The sequence below is a fragment of the Lactuca saligna genome, chromosome 2 (assembly GCF_052625555.1).
Source record: "Lactuca saligna cultivar CGN05327 chromosome 2, ASM5262555v1, whole genome shotgun sequence".
Taxonomy (NCBI): domain Eukaryota; kingdom Viridiplantae; phylum Streptophyta; class Magnoliopsida; order Asterales; family Asteraceae; genus Lactuca; species Lactuca saligna.
This window is the reverse complement of record NC_136418.1, coordinates 20,913,581-20,934,200: the sequence shown is the minus strand read 5'-3', so window position 1 is coordinate 20,934,200 and position 20,620 is coordinate 20,913,581. Positions and strand designations below refer to the sequence as shown.

Here is a 20,620-nt window from a genome sequence, read left to right as displayed (position 1 = left end):
AAACCCTAGGGGTATATATATGGTCCTTAGCCATATTTATTCATTTGTTCCATTTCCAACTAGAGAAAAGCCAAATTCTCTCTCACGGATCTTCGGCCTTTCGTCCCAAATCGTGAGTACTTCTATCTAAGTGTATTATAGGGCTTGATATGTGTCTAATAACCTAGAAAGCGTATCAAAACCACAAGATCAAAGAGTTTACGGCCCAAGAACATCTTGGACCGTAAACCCTTCTTTAAGGGACAAATGAGTGCCCTAGTCCCTTCCTTTTGCAATGAAACTAGCCTAGACTTGTACCCTAATGTATGTAGGACTAGAAAACACCCCAAGAACACCAAGAGTAAGGTGTTCATGGCCCAAGAAGTTCTTGGACCGTGAACCCCAATCAAGAGCGCCAAAGTGTGCTTAAACTCTTCATAAGCCTTGGACACTAGCCTAGATTCATTCCTAGTTAAGTTAGGGACTTGAAAACACCAAAAACACCATACCCATGAGAGATTACAGCCGTAATCTCTAAGGGATTTAGTTCTAGGGCCGTGAACTCCTCAAAGGAGTTGAAAGGTTCCCTAATCTTTTCCAAGGACTAAGCTGTGACATCCCCAAAATCACGGCCATAAAAGACCGATTTCATTTATGCTTTTTAAAATAATTTCAGAGTAAATCCTTTTGATTTAAAAGAGTTGCGGAATTTGTTCCCAAAAACAAAACATGATAAAACAATTTTTACCAAAGCATTTCATAAAAGAAATGTATTTTCATTATATAATCAAAACTCGGGGTGTCATGTTCCGATACAGACCATTAAGCATAAATAATAACATTACAAGTCATTCAACAAATATATACATATACAGACTTGTAAACAAAACAACTTGATGGTTCATCCATCTTACGCCCTTGCGCCACTTCCTGTAATACAAATAAAACTGAGTGGGTCAGGCTTGGGAGCCTGGTGAGCATATAGGATTTTCAACCCACAATAAATAAATTATATTTAATTTCACCAACCAATCTCTATCCCGATTACCCATTCCCGTTATCCTCACTTTACGTCTCTAAAACAACATCTATGTCAAGGGACCTAATCTAGGATTTTCATCGGGACGGACATTACTGCTAAGGGGTTTCCTCAACAATAGATATCCTAAAGGCAACCATGAGGGGGATAGAGTACACCGGTGAACACATCGTTCACAACACCTATAGGTTATGAACATGCTAGCGTTCCACGAGACTGTCTAGAAGGAGTCTGTGGTCATTATCCATACTCCGCTGAATAACTAGGTCAACAACAACAACATCGAGGCCTCTCATCTGTTTATTACACACCAGCTATCTACCCATGTTCTACCGAACATATTAGTAGATAAAAATATATATTTTTATACATAGTTTAAAACCTGTATAGCATTTTCATTCAATACATATTTCACATAACAGATGAGGCATACCCACATAACACGTATTTCATAGAAAACAATTCAGATCTATGAGATTGAAAAGAGTGAATATACATTCACGCACATAACAACAAAAGTATACACATAACACGTATTTCGTATAAAATACTTCATAATTATGCGTTAGAAGAAAGTAACTACACACTCACTTGATCAGAAGATGATCGGACAGCACTACGGCTCGTAGAAGTAGTAATCCTCAGCAGATCTGGAAGATCTCTACAAAAATCGAACTTCTCGCGGGTAGAGCTTCGGCTCAGAAACCGCACTTCTTGGGATCTTCGGGATCTCGGGACTTGCTTCGGCACTCGGGAATATTACCGGGGCTTCGGGATGGCTTCAGGGGTAAAAACGCAGAGCTTCGGCACAAAAACGAGAGGAAATTAGCAAACAAACCCGGAACCCTCGCATCCTATTTATAGGAGGCTGATGCCTCGGAGTACGCGGGGCGTACTGCCTACGAAACATCACTGCATGCGTCATCCGAAGTCCTCGAGTGCGAGTGTCGACATCCTTCGCCGTACCCGGGGCGTACTCCGGATGAGTCCGGTGACTCGTCGTCGGATAAGGCCGAATTTAATAATTAAATTTAATTATTAATTATTTAATAAATTTCGAAAATTCATATCTTCTTCATACGAACGCCGTTTTCGACGTTCTTTATATCCACGCGAAGGTGAGACTACGCTCTACAACTTTCGTTTAGACTTCGTCGGCTAATTTTGACTTTATTTTTAATAGGCCGGGACAGAAAATTTCGTTATAAATTCATAACTTCTTCGTTTGACGTCCGTTCTCGTCTAACTTTTTATCGCTTTGATACTAACAACGAGATCTTCGATTCTCGTTTAGATCACTAAGGCTAACTATCGCTCTAACATAAATTTCACTGTTTACGTCATTCAGCGTTGCCGGTTCTGTCGCGAAACTTCGACATGTCATAACTTCCTCGTTATAACTCGGATTTCGGCATTCTTTATATCTTCGGAAACCTTGTTTCAACCACTACAACATTATCTAAAGATATCAAGTTTATTTTACACTTAAATTTTGACGCTTATTTTTATTCTTAATTAATCAAACCACATAATTAAGCAATTAAGCACAAAACACATAATACTCAAATAATACGCTTCTATTATTTCAAAACGGGTTACAAAGGTTAACCTAGACCATTACATTGCTAAAAATGGCAAGCCTAGAAACACAGGCGTTACAATCAAGTAGCAATACTTCTAAGGGACATGTAAGACTTCAAAACAACAAATAAACTAAGGCTTAGGAGCTTACGGCCGTAAACTCAAGGGTTTACAACCGTAAACTCATTGTTGTTATGGTATTGGAGAGTAAACTCAAGAATGGGGTCCTTTGGAACCCTAAACACACTAGCCTTGTCCTACAACAACTTAGATGCAATCCTTAGGGCTTATAACACTTATATAAGGTGTTTATCATGTTCTAGGATGTCTTAACATTTTCAATTAGTAGTTTAAGACTAATTGGGTGCATATATGTGTGATTATATGTTAACTAGGATCTTTGGGTGTGTACAAGTTTTCACTTGACACTTAGCAATCCTACACCGTTCAGATCATTCAAACCACCATCTACAGGTGAGTTCATACCCCTTAATCAATAGTTTAAATGATTTTAAATGCTTTAATGTGGGGGGAGGGAATACAAGTAGAAAACAGCATGCTATAAAATCAATCACATGTGATTTATAACTGTGTTTTCATCCAACTGATTTCACATGCTTCAAAATGTGATGTATGAAATGGTTTTCTATCTTAAAAATACTTTGTTATCAAATGTATTACTTTTGAAATGTCCAGTTAACTATTATAGGGATAGTTAGGAGATACAAAACATGATTCCTATTTACAAGGATTTACACCAGAGTCAGTTCATTCATGAGTCTATACTATATATTACATGTTACATGAATACGTCTACATCGATACACTTACATGAATACATTTACATATATACATTTATCTGTATACACTTACATGGATACTTGTACCTAGATTCAATATGATGAGTTACTAGTACATATTTGTAAATCGTTCTGCCTATCCTGGTACAAAAGGATAACTAGACGGGACTAACCATTCCGAAACCCACCTGTTAGCAACAGAGGTAATGACCATCTACGAATGCCTACAGTTAATACTTATATTAGGGGTACCTTTACGGAATTAAGCATTCCTTAAACCTATTGTCAGCTACAGAGGAAAATGAACAATCTACGAATGTTCAAGGTTATACATTTTGGCAGTCGCGATGTCGAGTTGATCCTAATACAAAACGATAACACTTACATGGCTATATTTTTCCTATTACTTTATTTTTTGATACATTCACATAAACGATGAGGTAGACTAGGTACTATTAGTAATAGTCGAAAAGAGGGAAAACTATCATTTTTATAGCAAATCATACAGGTCTTGGTAGAAGACTACTTTCAAACATACAGGTCTTGGTAGAAGACTAATTTCAAACATACAGGTCTTGGTAGAAGACTACTTTCAAACATACAGGTCTTGGTAGAATACTACTTTCAAAACATTCGGGTCTTGGTAGAAGACTACTCTTATACTAATAGGAAATATGAGATTTTGTAGGGTTTTCATACTTATATCAATTGTTTCATTCAAAGATTTACATGGCATTCATAATAGCTCTGCAAAACAAGACAATGACACTTAAATACTTATGAATTCACCAGCTTTATGCTGATACTCGCTTTCAAAATAACTTGTATTCTCAGGTCACCAGTAGACAGGTACGATGGCCAGGTTTGAGAAGACGGAGCACAGACAAGACTCGTCTTTTATTTTGATTTCATATTTTGGTGTCTTATTACTATTAAAGAGCACGCATGTATTAAATATTTACTTTTAATGCAATGGATGATGTTGTTGCTTGTTTACTACTTTGCATTGTTGTGATACTGTACATGACATCCTCCACCCCTTAACGTTTCCGCCGTTCTTGGTTTTTGGGGTGTGACGGTCAATTTGCCAAACATCTTTTATTCGCCTTTATTTGCTCGTGATGAATTTATCTTCTTTCGAATCCGTCAATTCAATGTCGAAACCATTTGGACATTATAATATGAGTCCAACTCCCACCTACACTCGTAGAATAAGTGGTGGGGACCTAAAAAACTTAGGCAATCTTATATACATAAGATAAAATCTGTCAATTCCTTATAAATTTTTGAACTTCATAAGAGGAAGTCCAACTCCCACCAAAACCCGTAGACTAGGCCGTGGGGAACCTGTGAGACACAGGTTTCACTTGCAATAACAAGTAAAAATGAATACCGTAAATTCTGATGCAAAGCACGAGGTGCTATATTTTAGATTTCATGCAAAGAAAACCTCACCAACCTGTAGAATCGATGGAGGGGAACTCAAGAAACTTGAGTTTCACTTGTGATGACAAGTGGTGATGATTCGTCAATTCATAAGAGAAGCACATGGTGCTATATTTTGGATTTCGTGCAAAGAAAACCAACTCCCACGAACCTACAGAATAGGAGGAGGGGAACTCAAGAAACTCGAGTTGCACTTGAGATGACAAGTGGTGAAGAAAGCCATCAATTGTTAAGAGAACTTTGGACTTCATAAAAAGAAGCCTAACTCCCATCGTTCTATAGAATAAGAGATGAGGAACCCATGCAAGATATGTCAAAAAACCAACTAAATGGGAACAAAAATACCAACTGGGAAATATTAAGTCTATTACAGTCATTAATGCAAATTTATCTTTTTAAGCTTAAAAAATGATGTAAATTGTAAAATTCGGGGATAGAAAAATACATTTTTAATTCATTTAGTGATCGAAAAATGAGCACTAAACAAACCACCACACCACTCTCCGCCATTAGATGCAAAAAGAACTTCTACCGATACCCCTAACTAGCTCACAAATACAATTACATATCATTGGTACCAGATAATTCTTCGCACGAAAGTTCTCACACTACAACGGTTGGACTCAAACAAGATTTGCACAATAGAGTTAAAACCTAACTTTCTAAAATTATTTAGTTTCCACAGTATGTAGCTTAACATATTCGGTTACTAAAATTATTTAGTTTCTACAATATGTAACTTAACATAGTCTCTTACTAGAAATTAGGGTTTCATTAAAGCCCACGTACACCATGTGTACTCCACGTACGCCATGCGTACCCCACAAACTCCACACGTATGTGGATGGGATCCACAATCAACTTCGGGCTAGTACGCTAAGTGTACCACCTAGTACGCCCTGCATACTAGCTTAAGGACTAAATTGCAAACTTTTGATTAATAAGGGTTAAATGCAAAACATACCAAATTCAAGTGTTACAAGTAATTTGGACCTTGATGCTTTTGAGTTCGTATCCCCTCCAAATAGACATCTTGAGATGTTTGCAATAGAATCACATTTTTGTGTGTGATGCAAAAGTTTATTGAATTGATTTTGGATTAAGTATGGATGACGAACTGATTGAACCTCACATCAAGTAGTTGATTTGCATAAGGTGGTATCAATTTCAGGAATCGATTTATACAATTTCGATTCAAGAGGATTTGATTTTGGTGTGTTATTCATTCAACTGTTACAATATATTCGACTGAGGATGATTGATTTTGGGTTAAATAGAATGGGTTTGTTTGGATGTCGAATCATGAGAACGAATGTTCGAATGTAGATTTTCTAATCGAATGGTTTGGAGGATAATCACATTGAAAGGTATCGACTTTGGAGGATATTTTTTAATCGAAAATTGACATGAGTGGATGATGTTCAATTCAATACAGAGAAAAAATAGCATTTTTGTGCCTATAACAATTTGGGATGAAGAGTCGAATGTAACATAGTTGACATCTAGATTTTGTGGAGATTATGATTTTGTCTGTTATGGAATAGATTGGAATTCCATTGATTGATAGTCGAAACTGATTGAAAGTCTGGATTAATGGTATTAATCGAAACTCAAATTGAGTGGCTTGGAGTTCAAATTGAATTTGACTCATGTTGCTTTTGTGTCTTGAACAAAAGTCAAAGTTTTTTAGTCATAATCAAAGATTGTGAGTTCGACTGTGATGGTGTTGAGAGTGGTATTTGCAGTTGGAGTTAAAATAACATAGAGTCGATTTCGACGTGTTGAGTGTCAAAATCAAACGAAGAAGGCATCGAATTTGACTTGCAAATCAAATAATTGAAATCGAAATGTGTTGAGTCGTATCATCAAGGATTATAAATCAAAATTGAAATTGGGAATGCCATGGAAGTCGAACGAGTTTTTGATAAGTTAAAATCATAAGTTATTGGGTTGAGATCGAATGTGTTTGTTTAGAGTCGACTATGTCTTGCTTGGGTTAGGAGTTGAATGGAATTTGAATGATGTTGATGCCATTCGAGTTGAAAATGTTTTGAGCCTCAGTTTCCATTCAATTCGAGTATTGGAAACGATTAATTTTTGAGTCGACATCAAAAGCAAATGGGTTAAGTCGAACTTGTATTTGACTGATGTGTTCCTTATTCACATCTGTAATTGAATTGGGGAAGAAAGCAAAATTAGTGATTCGAATCTTTACAATTTCAACATTTCGGCAGAAAATACCCTATTTCACACTAGGGATACTTTTCTGTGAAGAATGAAGGTTTTTCATTTCGAATTGCTACGGCTTCTGAATTTTGATAGATTTTACCCAGTTTCAACATTGGAGTAATTTGCTTTGAAGGGGGAAGATTTTTCATTTTGAGTGCATGCATTTAATGCGAATTGTCACTTTATGCCCAGTTTCACATTTGGGGTAAAGTTTCGCATTTGAAGCTGATTTGTTACAAAGGGTCCCTGCAAAATTTTCAAAATTAACAGTTTATCCCAATTTTTGAAATTCATGCAACTCTCACCCAAAACTCGAAATTTTCACACAATTTGGAATTTTTTTCTCGGCTTTTTGTGATTCTTTTTCGTGCAAGATTTTTGTGGTTGCATTTTGCACACATCGAGGGGGAGTTTCATCAAGTTTACTCCTCAAGCGTTTCTCATCATTTATGGGTTTTATAATCATTTTTTGATTATAAAAAGGGGGAGAGTGTAGAAATGGGTATTCAAGCTTCTCGGATATTCATTGTGCGAATTTGAAGACCGATAATTTTACTTCGAGGGGGAGCTGGTCTTGATCATGAGCTCATTTGGAAATTAAAGCCAGGACATCCAATCCTAACTTTGAGGTGGGTGGAGTGGGGGGGGGGGGATGTTAGGGTGCAAAGTTCTCCTTAGATGTGGCTTATCCTCTTGTGATGTTTAATGGATTTAGCCTTTCCTATAAATGAGAAGTGAGTGGCTCCCATTTTATGTAAGACCCATTTGAGAGTGATAGTGTTCTGATTAGGGAATGAAGGTATACTAAAGTCGTTGACGTGGAGTTAACGTGGAAACTACGTGGTGATTTCTCATTAGCTTCTCATACACATCGGATGCCAGCTGGGATCTATAACCGACTAACCTCCTAAAATCGGTCATAGTGGCTTAATTGATATGCACAATAATAAATAGTAATATTTAGATGGCTTATTGCACGAAAAAACATTAATGGCAAACTGGACCATACCCTGACTTCATTATGCTACAGAGATATTTTCCCAATAAAAAATACCCTAAAAAGGTTTTGTTGAACTTTTAAGGGCTAATGTCATTAACACCCTTAAGTTTGCAAGTTTTTGACGCTTTTGGCTAAAGTTGAATTTTAGATCCATTAATGCCTCAAATTTACATAGATTTTGTCATTCTGGGCTTCTATTAGGTTTTCCGGTCACCAACTATTTACATGGCGGTAACTGCTGCATGCCACGTCAACTTGGTATGTTGACAAGAAAAATGAAAGGCAACAACGGATATAATGAAGAAGCCAAAGCTTGGACTCGCGAGCTATAACACACAAGGTAAACGCCTTACCATCGAGCCAAGCGAATTTACATGCCTTTCTTTTTTCTTTCATATATTTATATATAAAATGAAACTGATGCATTCCTCATTTTATTATTATTATTATTATTATTATTATTATTATTATTATTATTATTATTATTATTATTATTAGAAAGACATGAAGTTTTGCTTGGCTTGGTTGTAAGGCGCTTGCGTTATATACTCGAGGATGTGAGTTCGAGCCTTTGTTGCTTCATTTGCTCAGCCGTAAGCTTTAAATTTTCTTCTCTACATGCTATGTTGACGTGGCATGCCACGTCACACATCAGTTGCTACATCAACAGTTAACGCCATGTAAATAGTTAGTGACCGGAAAACCGGATAGAAGTCCAAAAATGACAATCTATGCAAATTTGAGGCATTAACAAACCTAAAATTGAACTTTCGGAAAAGCAACAAAAGCTTGCAAACTTAATGGTTTCTATGGCACTACACCAACATTTTACTATAGATAATTAATGAAAACCGGATAGAAGTCCCAAAATGACAAAATCTATGCAAATTTGAGGCATTAATGAACATAAAACTGAACTTTAGGCAAAAACAACAAAAACTTGCAAATTTAAGGATTTTTATGGCATTAACCCAACATTTAACTATATATATATATATATATATATATATATATATATATATATATATATATAAAGGAAGAATTTTTCCTTTCACCACATTTATTTGAAACTTGCATGACTTTACAATTTCATTCTAATAATAATAATAATTTGGTTAATTAGGTTAAATAAATATCAAACCTAAAGTGTAATTGTATATAAACTAAATTTCAATATTAAAATAAGGGAAAAGTGAATATGTGGCTGTCATGTATGTAATATTAGGTATAGAACCATCAAAATTGACTTCATTTTGATTAAAAAAACACAAGTTTTTTCATTGTTAGCTTCTTCCTATTGCTTTTGAGCTCATATTATTTCTGATTTCATAATTTATCTCCAACATCTATGTATTTTGAATGTGTTGTTTATATTAAACCTTTAGTAGGCTTCATAACTTTCTTTGACACCTACCATATAGATACTTGCATGGTTCTTTTTGATGTGTTATGGGAAGAAGTTTATTGAGTTTTTAATGAACAATTTCAATATTTCATTATGGTTTTCCATATTAAATTTGAATATGAAGATTTATAGGTAGTTGATAATGTATTTTTATACATGGTTTGTGTTGCAAAAGTAAATATTTAAAACTCCATAAAAATATGTACAAAGCCTATCATCTAGTCTAATAGAGAATATAAGAAAGATGGTAGAGAGATTTAATTGCACTTTGTTAAAACGATATAGTTTTTGATGGTTCTATATCTAATATTAGGTACATAACAGCCACATATTCCATAAACCCTTAAAATAATATATTCACTTCTACTTATCAACTTATGTTTTTTAACTTTTAACATATTATACTTAATTTATTAATTTTAATATATTCTTGGATGTAAATTATTATCATTTTAAAGATACAATTTTGGAACAATTTGTATAAAATATTTAAATTACTAATTTAAATATAACATTACAGGGACAACTTCAATATAAATTTTAGTTTAACTTAAACTACCCAAATAATATTTTGTAAATAGTTAAAAGTGATAAATTATAATGTCTTTCTAATAATGATTATAAGTTGGTTAATAAGTTTAAATAAATATCAAACCTAAAGTATAATCATAAATAAACTAAATTTCAATTTTAAAATAATATTTTCACTTCTACTTATAAAGTTATGTCTTTAACTTTTAACATATTATATTTAATTTATTAGATTTAATATGTTGTTGTATGTAAACAATTATCAGTTTAAAACTACAACTTTTGAATAGTTTGGACAAAATGCTTACATTGTTAATTTAAATATAACATTACAATGTCAACTTAAATATAAATTTCAGTTCCACTTAAAAAACCAAAGAATATTTTGTAAATATTTAAAAGTGATAAATTGTAGTGATAAATGCAAAAACTAAATTTTAATCTCAATTTAACTAAAATATTTCTTAAATATATTTTTATAATCGTTAAAAGTTTTCAAATAAATAGCTTAAATAACTTACAATAATAATAGTTAAAAATAACTTTATATAAATGATTATATTGTTACCTTTAAAATCAAAAAACAATGTTTGATATTTAAAAAAAATTATAATGATAGAAATTAAAACATTAAGCAAATAAATTTTAAAAAATTAATTAACAATAACAACTATAAATAACATTAAACCATATATTATATTTAATTTTATTCATATGTAACTTATGAGTAGAAGTCATTCAAACGATTGAGATTATACAGTTATAATGAATGTATATATTATGATATAACTAAAAATAATCAATATATTATATTAATTTGATATACGAATTATTATATCAAATTTAACAATGTTATTATTATATTTAAAAAAAGCATATATTTGTAAATTTCAACTATATGAATTTATAAGCACAATAAAGTTAAACTATTATCAAAAGGAATTCATGAAAGTGATATGAGACATGATGTGTTTTTCCTTATTACATCTCAACAGTCGCCTGTTTCATCAAATTAATCTCAGACAATTAATAACTCCAAAACATAGCATATATATATATATATATATATATATATATATATATATATATATATATATATATATATATATATATATATATATATATATATATATATATATAGAGAGAGAGAGAGAGAGAGAGAGAGCTAGGTTCATTTGTTTAAACTAATTATTGTGTTATTGTATACATAAATGTGGGCCAATCAAAATTAAATAAAAAATTAAATAGTTAAATAAATAAATAAGGGTAATATAGTAACTTGTTTAGTAACTACCAAAAATAATCCCTATAATCGTGGATCCACTTAAATGATTAGGGCTTTTAAAGCCTTGTTCCTGTTGATCGGGCAAATATGGACGAAGGCAATCGTTTGTGGCTGCTGTCGAATAGTAGAAGCCGAGGTTGTGTTTTCGGTATTGGTAATCGACGAGACAAGATCTTCGGAGTTCTTTGATTAATAGAAACAGAAGAGAAATGAGAGTGAGGGCAAAGGAGGTCGTCGGTATTTGGCCGGTTGCGAATGGGAGACGGAGGCTGTGAAGTTCGACGAGAAGAAGAAGCGAAGTGTAGCTCCGATTTATAACAGGTTTTTATTCTTCTTATTTTGACTGCTCGTCTGTCGAATCCTTCAAGTCTGTGATTTGAAACTTCATTTAGATGTATGCACTCTGTCTTCATCCTTTTCCAGAATCAAAATCCCACGTTGTTTCTCCAACCAATCTCCATTGTGATTTATATACCAGTTCCATACTCTTGACATACATTCTTTAGGCTTGCTTTCCGGATTGGCAACTGGTTTTGAGGATTTTGATTTTGTTGACCTTTGAAATGGTCTAAAGGAATGACTTACGTCTTTAGATCTCAGAAAGTTGGCTTCGATAAGCAAACTACGAATTTGTAGTGCACTAAGATCCTGTGGACAATGATCAAGAATATAAAGTGTTGTGAACCCATGTCCATTAACAATGTTTCCAGCTGCTCTAACACTTGGTTTCTGAAGCAGGTAATTAAGAGTATGCACATATAATCATAAATGCATATATATCATATAAAAACCTTTGTTTTTACTGTATATTGTTTGTAGGAGCCCTGAAAAAATTGAAAGAATCACAATCCTAAATTTTGAAGCTCTTACTCAGTTCGGGACTGCCACAATCATAGCTAGAAATATTGGTGAAGTGAAAGCATCGTATAGCTTAACGGTACTCTAGGAAGCATTTTTTTTTTATGATTTATCCAACTTAAGACTAATAATTGTATGTTTTTACTCTTTCATTCTTTGTAGTTTGATTGTTCGATAGGTATCAACCAGATGGAGGTATAATAAGCCATTTGATTTGTTATATGAAACGAAATATTGGTAAAGTAAATGATTTTTGTTTTATGCAGGAACAATTTTTCATTTTGAAGCCAAAACAAATTTTCATTTTGATTTTATACAGGTAGCAAGAACAAGTTTGTTTTTTTCAAATTCAACCTTGGTTATGAATTGATTCATATTTCAATTTATGTTTTTTTTTTCCTAATTTAACACTTCATTTATGTGGAGAGTGCAAGATTTTAACATGGTTGAATTCTGAAAAGGTATCAAGTATGTTTATGTAGATGATTCAATGGATGATATTGGTGAAATTCCAATTATATTGGAATGGAATGCCAAATTCCAATTCTGTTGGAATCAAAGAAGTTGACGCTTGAAGAACGGACCACATTATTCTTTTAGAATGTATTAGTCTTTGTTAGATTGTGATTTTTTCTTCCCCGTTTTGATTGTTTTTTAAGTTTTATTCTTTAACAATAAATGTAATTCCTAACAATTGTTATCCGTATTCTATAAGAAATAATGTATTTTTTGTTTTTATTCTTCAATTGATTGTTCAAGATTTTGTTATTCTACAAGAAGTTTCATCATCAAGGAATAGGTTCAAGAATATTTTTATTATTTATGGTTCAAGAATATTTTTATTTTTGAATGTACTCATAAACATATTCTGTCAGAATATCCGAATTAAAAAAATTATAATTCGTAAAATCAGATTTTAAAATTAATCGAATCTATGGTCCCTTAAAAAAATTGCAATTTTCCTTTATTAAATCTATATTAATTGACTAAATTACCCTTGTAATTAATTTAGATGATTTTTTCAATTATATTTAATTCAATAATATATATTAATCATTTTCTTAAAATAAGTAAATTTGATTGGTTCACATTTATGTATACAATAACACAATAAATACTTTAAACAAAATAACTTATATATATATATATATATATATATATATATATATATATATATATATATATATATATACACACACACACACACTTCCCTCATAAAGAAAACAAAGGAAACTCCATAATTTCATTCAAGCAAAGCACATATACGATATTCATTATTACATAGCTTCTTTCAAACAAAGCACATATCATCTTCAATACACAGATTCTCTTAAACATAAAAAAGAAAGAAATTGGGATTCCCAGAACAAGCGTCTTTAGTTTTATATATAAAACAAGCAACTGAAAATTCCAGGAATATAGTACTTTGAAATGCATATAGTATAAATTCTTAAGTATACTTTTGGGGTTTTCTTACAGCCTCCTCGACCTATGTAAGACAGTCTTGTAGTGTACTCGCTGGATTTTGGACAGAACAACTTAAATATACGGATAGTTATCTTCAAGTTTGCTTTCAGCCTCAAGGAATCACAGTTGTTACTTTTGTCGACTGTAATTGTTATTTGTATCATTTTCTTCGAATAGTGGACAGCAAAAAATCCTTGGCCTGGAAATTCAACAAATGGTATGTAAGCTGATGAGGAATAAACATTTTTGCAACAAGAATTTTTACATGAAACACATTAAATATTTGATCACGAAAAATCAATACAATCATCGGAGGGTGACCTCGTAAAAGAGGAACCATGTGACTTGTGGTTTTCTCTAATGTTGTGTTTCCTAATGCTTAAAGCAGTTGTTCTAGATGCTGTAAGCTTAATTTCTTCATTTCATTGTTTAACTTGTATTCACAAGGTTTATCAGCTTTTAATCTTCACCATTCAAATTTAATCCAATACCCCAAATTTCATCTCCTTGGTTTATGACTTTGGTCTTAAAATCTTTGGGACCCACTATTAAATATGTACTGTATAATAGTAGAGATATTGTAAATTTAAAACCACTAATCAACACTCTTTTTTCCTTTTTTTTTTTTTTTCTCACATTAGCATTCCTAATTCCAAAATCAGTAATAGGATTATCACGATTCAGAATATCATTTAACATAACTAGGAAGTTACCATTTCCAATCCAACGAGTAAAAAAAAGAGTATATTGAAAGACAGGGACAAAACATCTGATAGTGAAAAAAAAGAGGTAACCTTGGAATAAAAGGACAAGATACCAACATCAAAGTAAGACGGTTTGAAACAAAATATGTGCTCCGTGTTGCGCCTTGCTGAGGTTCTACTTCTTAAAGGCATCAAGCTCTTCATATCAAACTTTTCTTCATAAACGCGAGTGTTGCCAGATATAATTTCATCATATCGAAGATGCATATCATCAACATGCACTACGTCCAAGTAATCAGAGATAAAAGTTGTAATGTGTTGAACATCTTTTTTGTAGATAACATGTGCCCCACATCTCACTGATTCTGTGCCATCTACTGATGTTACAGTCATGTCAAGATTACCTTGAATATGAGACCAGTCTTCAGGTTGAATATCATGGTACATCTGCTGAAAGAAATCCAACGGGATATAGCTAATCCACACATTTGTATTCTCGGCTGTTTCAGTTGCATTAACCTCCGGCTTAGGAATGGCAGCTCCATCCTTTGTAATTCTGAAGATGATGCGCGGATGCCTATATCTCCACCACTGGTAAGTAAACACGCCACATACCACGAAACCCATGATCTCAGTATGCCATTTTTGAGGCAACTCCAGTCCTATTCTGCACCCGTCCATTTGTTTTTCGAACCAGCTTGGAATCATACTTCCAGGGATAGTAATAGTTAATCGATGATTTACAGCAGCGCATTTCTGTAAATTAACCAAAACAATCATGCTTTCTTAAACAATATAAAAGTTGCTTCCAAGATATGGGGAGCAGAAAGCCTACGTTAGCTAGGACATAACAAAACATGTATTGACTGATATTGCGTGAAAAAAGACCCACGAGCAGCCTAAATAAATTAAATGATATTAGAAAGATAGGGATGAACCACCTTAATGAAAGATAGTTGCAGCATCTTATCAAGGTATCTTTGATTCTCTTCATCCTCTAAGAGTTTCTGGTTATGACCCAGCCATATCTTATACAAGCAGTCACCCTCTTTTGATAGATCTCCGATCTTTTCCAGTGAGATACAATCATTTGCCTTCAATACTTGTATGCTTGATGGGAGCCCACACAGTCTTTGAAGTCGGGAGCACCCATTCACCTCTAGGCGTCTAAGACGAGAAAGATGGCAGATGCTTGCAGGTAACTCGACTAATTTATGGTTGCCACTTAAACATAATTCTTCCAGGGAGGATAATTCATCAAGATTTTGGGGGAAACTTTCCTCTTCAATTTGTCTCCAACTTAGATTTAGGTTTTTCAAAGAAGACAAACTTGTCAAACTACGAAAGCCAACAAACATATGTGGCCATTTAACAATATCACACATAAATCCTAGCCACAGCTCTTCTAACATTCTCATGCTTCCAAGCTCATTTGGAAAACTTTTCAGGTTCATGCAGTTGTGAAGAGAAATGAATTTAAGACACCTTAACTCACAAATAGAGTTTGGTATGTTCTCAAGATTCGAACACCCTGTGAGATTCAAGAGGCTTAGGCTAGACAAATATCTGATTGATGATGGCAGTTCCTTTATTTTAGAACAAAAAGAAAGATCTAATTGTGATAGTTTAACCATACATGGGGAGACTTCTGGGAATCTTTCAAGCCTCTTGCATCCAATGAGAATTAGATTCTCCAAGGATTCCATTTCAAGACCGGATGGGAGACGCTTGAGCCCTTTGCAACCATTCATGTCCAGGTAGACCAGCCGTCTATGAGATCCAAGAGACTCATGAACCTCCACTAAACTCCTACAACCTGACAAAATTAGCCTCTCGATATTTGGAGACTCGGAGACATCTGGAAATGATGTGAGCTTGTCCATGCCTTCGAGGTGGATAGATTTCAAGTTTGGTAGAATCTGAAAGTAAAACAGAAATTGATTAAAATAATTAATATCAAGATCTTTTTGCATTCAATACAAATAGAAACCTTTGCTTATCAATGTAAATAACTATATTGGAAAAAAAGAAACAGACTTCATTGGCTAAATACCTTTCGTCCCTTCCATAGTTGTTTCATGCCTCCACCGGCTATTTCAAGCCCAACAAGCTTACACATATCTGTTAAAGGCAGAGTCCAGAATGGGTACTTGGTCCAACAAAGCCATTGCAACTCATCAGGGAGAAATCTAGGTTGGGTAGAAGTGAATTTCCCATCAATATCAAGCAACCGAAGATTTTGCATGCTTTCAAAAACATAGGCATCAACATGGCATGCATTGTCCACCATCATCATGGCTTCTATTGCTTTTAGCTTCTGCTACAAAAAAGTAGACAGTAAGTAAATCGTACCCATTCGAAAACCATACATGAAAAGCAAAAAAAAAAAAAAAAGAACTTTTAAAAGATAGTGATTATGTTACCTTCTTTTCCTTGACGATTTTACGAATATGTTCAGGTTTCCATACCCTGCTATCCGGGAAACTCTCATAAACTATTTGCCAACCCATTTCCTGTATGAGATCATGCATATGTAGCCTTTTGTTTGAAACGGTTATAAGAGATTTTTCAATAAGAACACTAATCCCTATCACCGGGTCAAAACCAAAGCTATCGAGTACTCTAGTTACATATTCTTCATATTGGTCCTTGTAGAAACATGCAATGTCTAGGAATATATGTTTCTCAGAAGCATCCAGTCCATCAAAACTCAACTTCAGTGTCTCATGAATCTTATCAATTGATCCTTTGCGTAGTCTATTTAAAGCACTTTCCCACACACTTAGTTGCCTTCCATGGAAGAATGAGCCTAAAACTTTTAGGGCTAGAGGAAGGCTGCTAGCATAGCGTATTGCACGATCTGAGAGCTCCTCATATGCTTCAGGAGGGCTACTTTTCCGAAAAGCATGCCAACAGAAGAGCTCAGCAGCTTCATTCATACTTAAAAAATCAGGCCTGTAGATGACATTTGCATCTGATAGCAAATGCTCGTCTCTAGTCGTTATAATGATTCTACTTCCAGGACCAAACCACTCATGTGTTCTGGCTAGGAACTCTAACTGCTCACTATTATCCACGTCATCAAGAACTAGAAGAACCTTTTTATGGCAAAATCGTTCACGTATCATGTTGGCTCCGTATTCAGGATCAACAGTTGGATAAGAGACACTCACATTACCAGCAGGATCCATTTGCTTTAAAATTTCTCTTAGAATTTTTTGTTGCAAGGCACATACATCTTTTTTACTATAACTATTTTCTCTAACATCTTTAACAAAGCTATAACCCTCAAAATTATGTTGAATTCTTCGGAATAAAGCTTGAGCAATAGTTGTCTTACCAATTCCCCCCATTCCTAATATCCCAACCATGTGGACCTTTTCTGTTGCTTCCATATCCAATAATGGGTATAATTCATCTATCCGAGACTCGATACCAAATAGATGTTTCTGCAAATCACGAGGTTGTATGCTCTTTGATATCTTTGCAACAATGTCCCTGAGGATGGCAGATTCGCCCCTACATATTTGCCCGTTTTAAGCAAGTTAACATACTAGTTTGGGAATGTCAAATAGTAAATGGATACAATTATAACTTATAAGGTTATCGTGGTAGATAGCCGAAAATCCATAATACAGAAAGATTAGAACTATAAATAGATGAAACTGCAATTCAATTGGTTGTTATATATATGGGTGTTTGGGATTGCTTTTTGAAACAGCTTATTGGCTTTTTAAAAAGCTAATAAGTAAAAAAAAAATGTTTGGCAAAGTCAAAGGCACTTTTAACTTAAAAAAAAAAAAAAAAAAACTTTTCAAAAGTCATGTAAAACTTTTCTTTTTGAAACTTTATGACTTTTTAACCAAAATAATTTCAAAAAAACACTTTTTAAACCAAACACTTTTTAACCATAAAAGCTAATCCGTGTTTTCAGAAATCCATTTTACGACCACTATAAACTAACAAGCACTTTTATAAAAGTGCTTTTAGAGTTCAAAAAGCACTCTTAACCACCCCCATAAATTAGCACATAATACAGTGAGATAACATATGGTTCTGCACAAAATCTTTATCATTGGTAACAAAATAACCTGGTAGAATGATAGAAATTACGTTCATAAATGCCTGTAAGTAATTGAAGCAACAGATCCTGGAAAACTAACCCATTCCCTGTTTCCTTGATATGCCAGCCAGACAAACCGGCAGCTGCAGCTAAAGCTTTCCTCCAGTTTTTCACTTTCTCCATCTCTCCCTTAAACTTGTCCTCGTGTTCCTGAAAGGCGCTATCGAAGTCATTTTTCTGTCCACGCACATCGGATGGATCTACGTGATAGAACACCGGTAAAACCATCTGTTTCATCTGATCTCGGCATTCCATGATTTTGACAAGCTCATCCAAACACCATGAAGAGTCCGCATAGTTTTTAGAGAAAACAACCACAGCAAACCTCGATTCTTCAATGGCTTTCAGCAGCTCCCTGGAGATCGGTTTCCCTTTATCGAGCGCCTGATCATCTTTAAACACAGATATTCCTCTTTGACTTAGAGCAGTATAAAGATGATCTACAAAATTATTGCGCGTGTCTTCGCCTCTAAAGCTTAGGAACACTTCATGTGTCCATCTTCCAGTTGGTACAGAAGATGACGAAGATGGAGACGACTTGAAAGGCTCCATCGAAGGATTCAAGAAATTCGAACAATATACATACTTTAATTTTTAATGGGCATCCTCAACTCTTTTTCACTTCTGGCTTCGTTTTTGTCTTTGACTCGGTACATCTTCTTTTGTTGGTTTAAAGGAAAATGACAATTATACCCATAGTGTAATTAATAATTTAAAGACATGTGCTTTAATAGTCTCTTCTAGCCCCGGTTCCCAATTCTGTCCATCACGACATGAAATCCTTGTGTTCTTCATTTCTTTTCTTCTTCACTTCCACGCAGAGAAGGTAGGAACAGCCACAAATGGAATCATAACGATTAGTGTCATTCCAAGTCTTGCCATTATCTTTTCCATCACCAGATCTGGGCTCCTTAATGTTGGCGGATCGTGGTTTTCACAAAGCTTTAAATTAGATATTGAAATCCCAAAATATCACCACTAAAGTTTCTTGGACCCAGATCCCGTTTGGAAATGTATCAAACTTCGATGCAACAAATGGGTTACTGATGTTTGAATAACCATTTACCTACAGCCCCATCGGCGAGAACCACTTAATCATTGAATTATCTCCGGTCAACAAGAATGTGAACCAATCACCAAAATCTAGGAACGATTTTCAATCGACGGCGATGGAAAAATCGATGGTGAAAGCTTACTAACTCACCGGAGAACATATCCCATAGATGAAGTGGTTTGATGTATCGTATGTCCGGCTGTCTGTTCCAATTTGAATCGATCTCATTTCGTGTGACTGGGATTCCGTCATTGATGATATATGCAAAAACTGTTGTGTTTATGTTCATGTACTGGTTTTGTGTACTGATTTTTATCAGATTAAAGTTGATTGAAGATGCAGCAAGGATGAAGAAAAGAATGGATGATGAGATACCATGATTGTGAGAATCTTAATATACCACTGAGCATCGCCGGGAAAAAGAAAAAAAGACAACCAAGAAAATATGAAAGAGAAATCAGGCCTAATTAATTAGATTATTAAATATAAATGAGGGGCATTCTTGTCATTTTCCCATAAAAATCCGTGGATGAATAAAAAACAGATGTGGAAGTATCAGCCCCCATCCAAAAACCGCCCACAGATTCATTAAAACTAAAAATTTAATATAAAATTGTAAACATTAAATAATTTCTCAAAATAATACTTTTAAATATGTGCATAGATGAATAAATTAAATATTTCAATATAGGACATTATTATATCTATTAAGATAAATGTTGGTGGCTATTTCTTTTAGTTTTGCGTCCCTTTCATTTTTTCTTTTTTTTCATTTTAAACCTTTATTTTCTATATTTTTATTGCTATTAACCATTATCTTATAAATTGACATTTTACGCCCTCCTTTTACTTTTTTTTTTTTCCTATGTTTTATTGCTATTAACCATTATTCAATAAAAATGACATTTTACACTGCTCTACTTTTTAAAATGTCATTTTTACTGTTCGATTTTGCATTTTTTATATAGTTACTTTTACCCCCTTCATTTTCTAAGTTTTCATGTTCGTTAGTGATAGTATATATAATATAATTTCCTATAATTACCACCCTTCAACTTTATAAAATGTCATTTTGACTCATTTAGCTTTAAAATTTGTAAAATGTGTCTTTACGCCTTC

The 20,620-nt window shown here is 33.8% G+C and overlaps 1 protein-coding gene across 2 annotated transcripts; it reads right to left on the bottom strand.

The window, feature by feature from the left end:
* Positions 1-13,371: 13,371 nt before the first annotated feature.
* LOC145030752 (TMV resistance protein N-like) lies at positions 13,372-19,916 on the bottom strand. Of its 2 annotated transcripts, none has more exons than XM_078979159.1 (6): positions 18,488-19,916; positions 16,748-17,843; positions 16,378-16,641; positions 15,266-16,243; positions 14,442-15,080; positions 13,372-13,819 (listed from the first exon to the last, which is right to left on the bottom strand). In XM_078979159.1, exons 1-6 carry the CDS (start codon positions 18,997-18,999, stop codon positions 13,781-13,783), a joined length of 3,528 nt encoding a protein of 1,175 aa, XP_078835285.1. In that variant the 5' UTR covers positions 19,000-19,916; the 3' UTR covers positions 13,372-13,780. The 2 variants fall into 2 exon arrangements, with proteins under 2 accessions (XP_078835285.1, XP_078835284.1); XM_078979158.1 differs by having other exon boundaries at positions 14,415-15,080; positions 18,488-19,915.
* Positions 19,917-20,620: the final 704 nt, after the last annotated feature.

Coding starts and splice junctions, on each gene's coding strand:
- LOC145030752 (XM_078979158.1), bottom strand. CDS start 18,999: ATGGAGCCTTTCAAGTCGTCTCCATCTTCGTCATCTTCTGTACCAACT. Junction 17,844..18,487: donor ATCAAGGAAACAGGGAATGG/GTTAGTTTTCCA, acceptor GCAAATATGTAG/GGGCGAATCTGCCATCCTCA. Junction 15,081..15,265: donor TGCAACTATCTTTCATTAAG/GTGGTTCATCCC, acceptor GTTAATTTACAG/AAATGCGCTGCTGTAAATCA.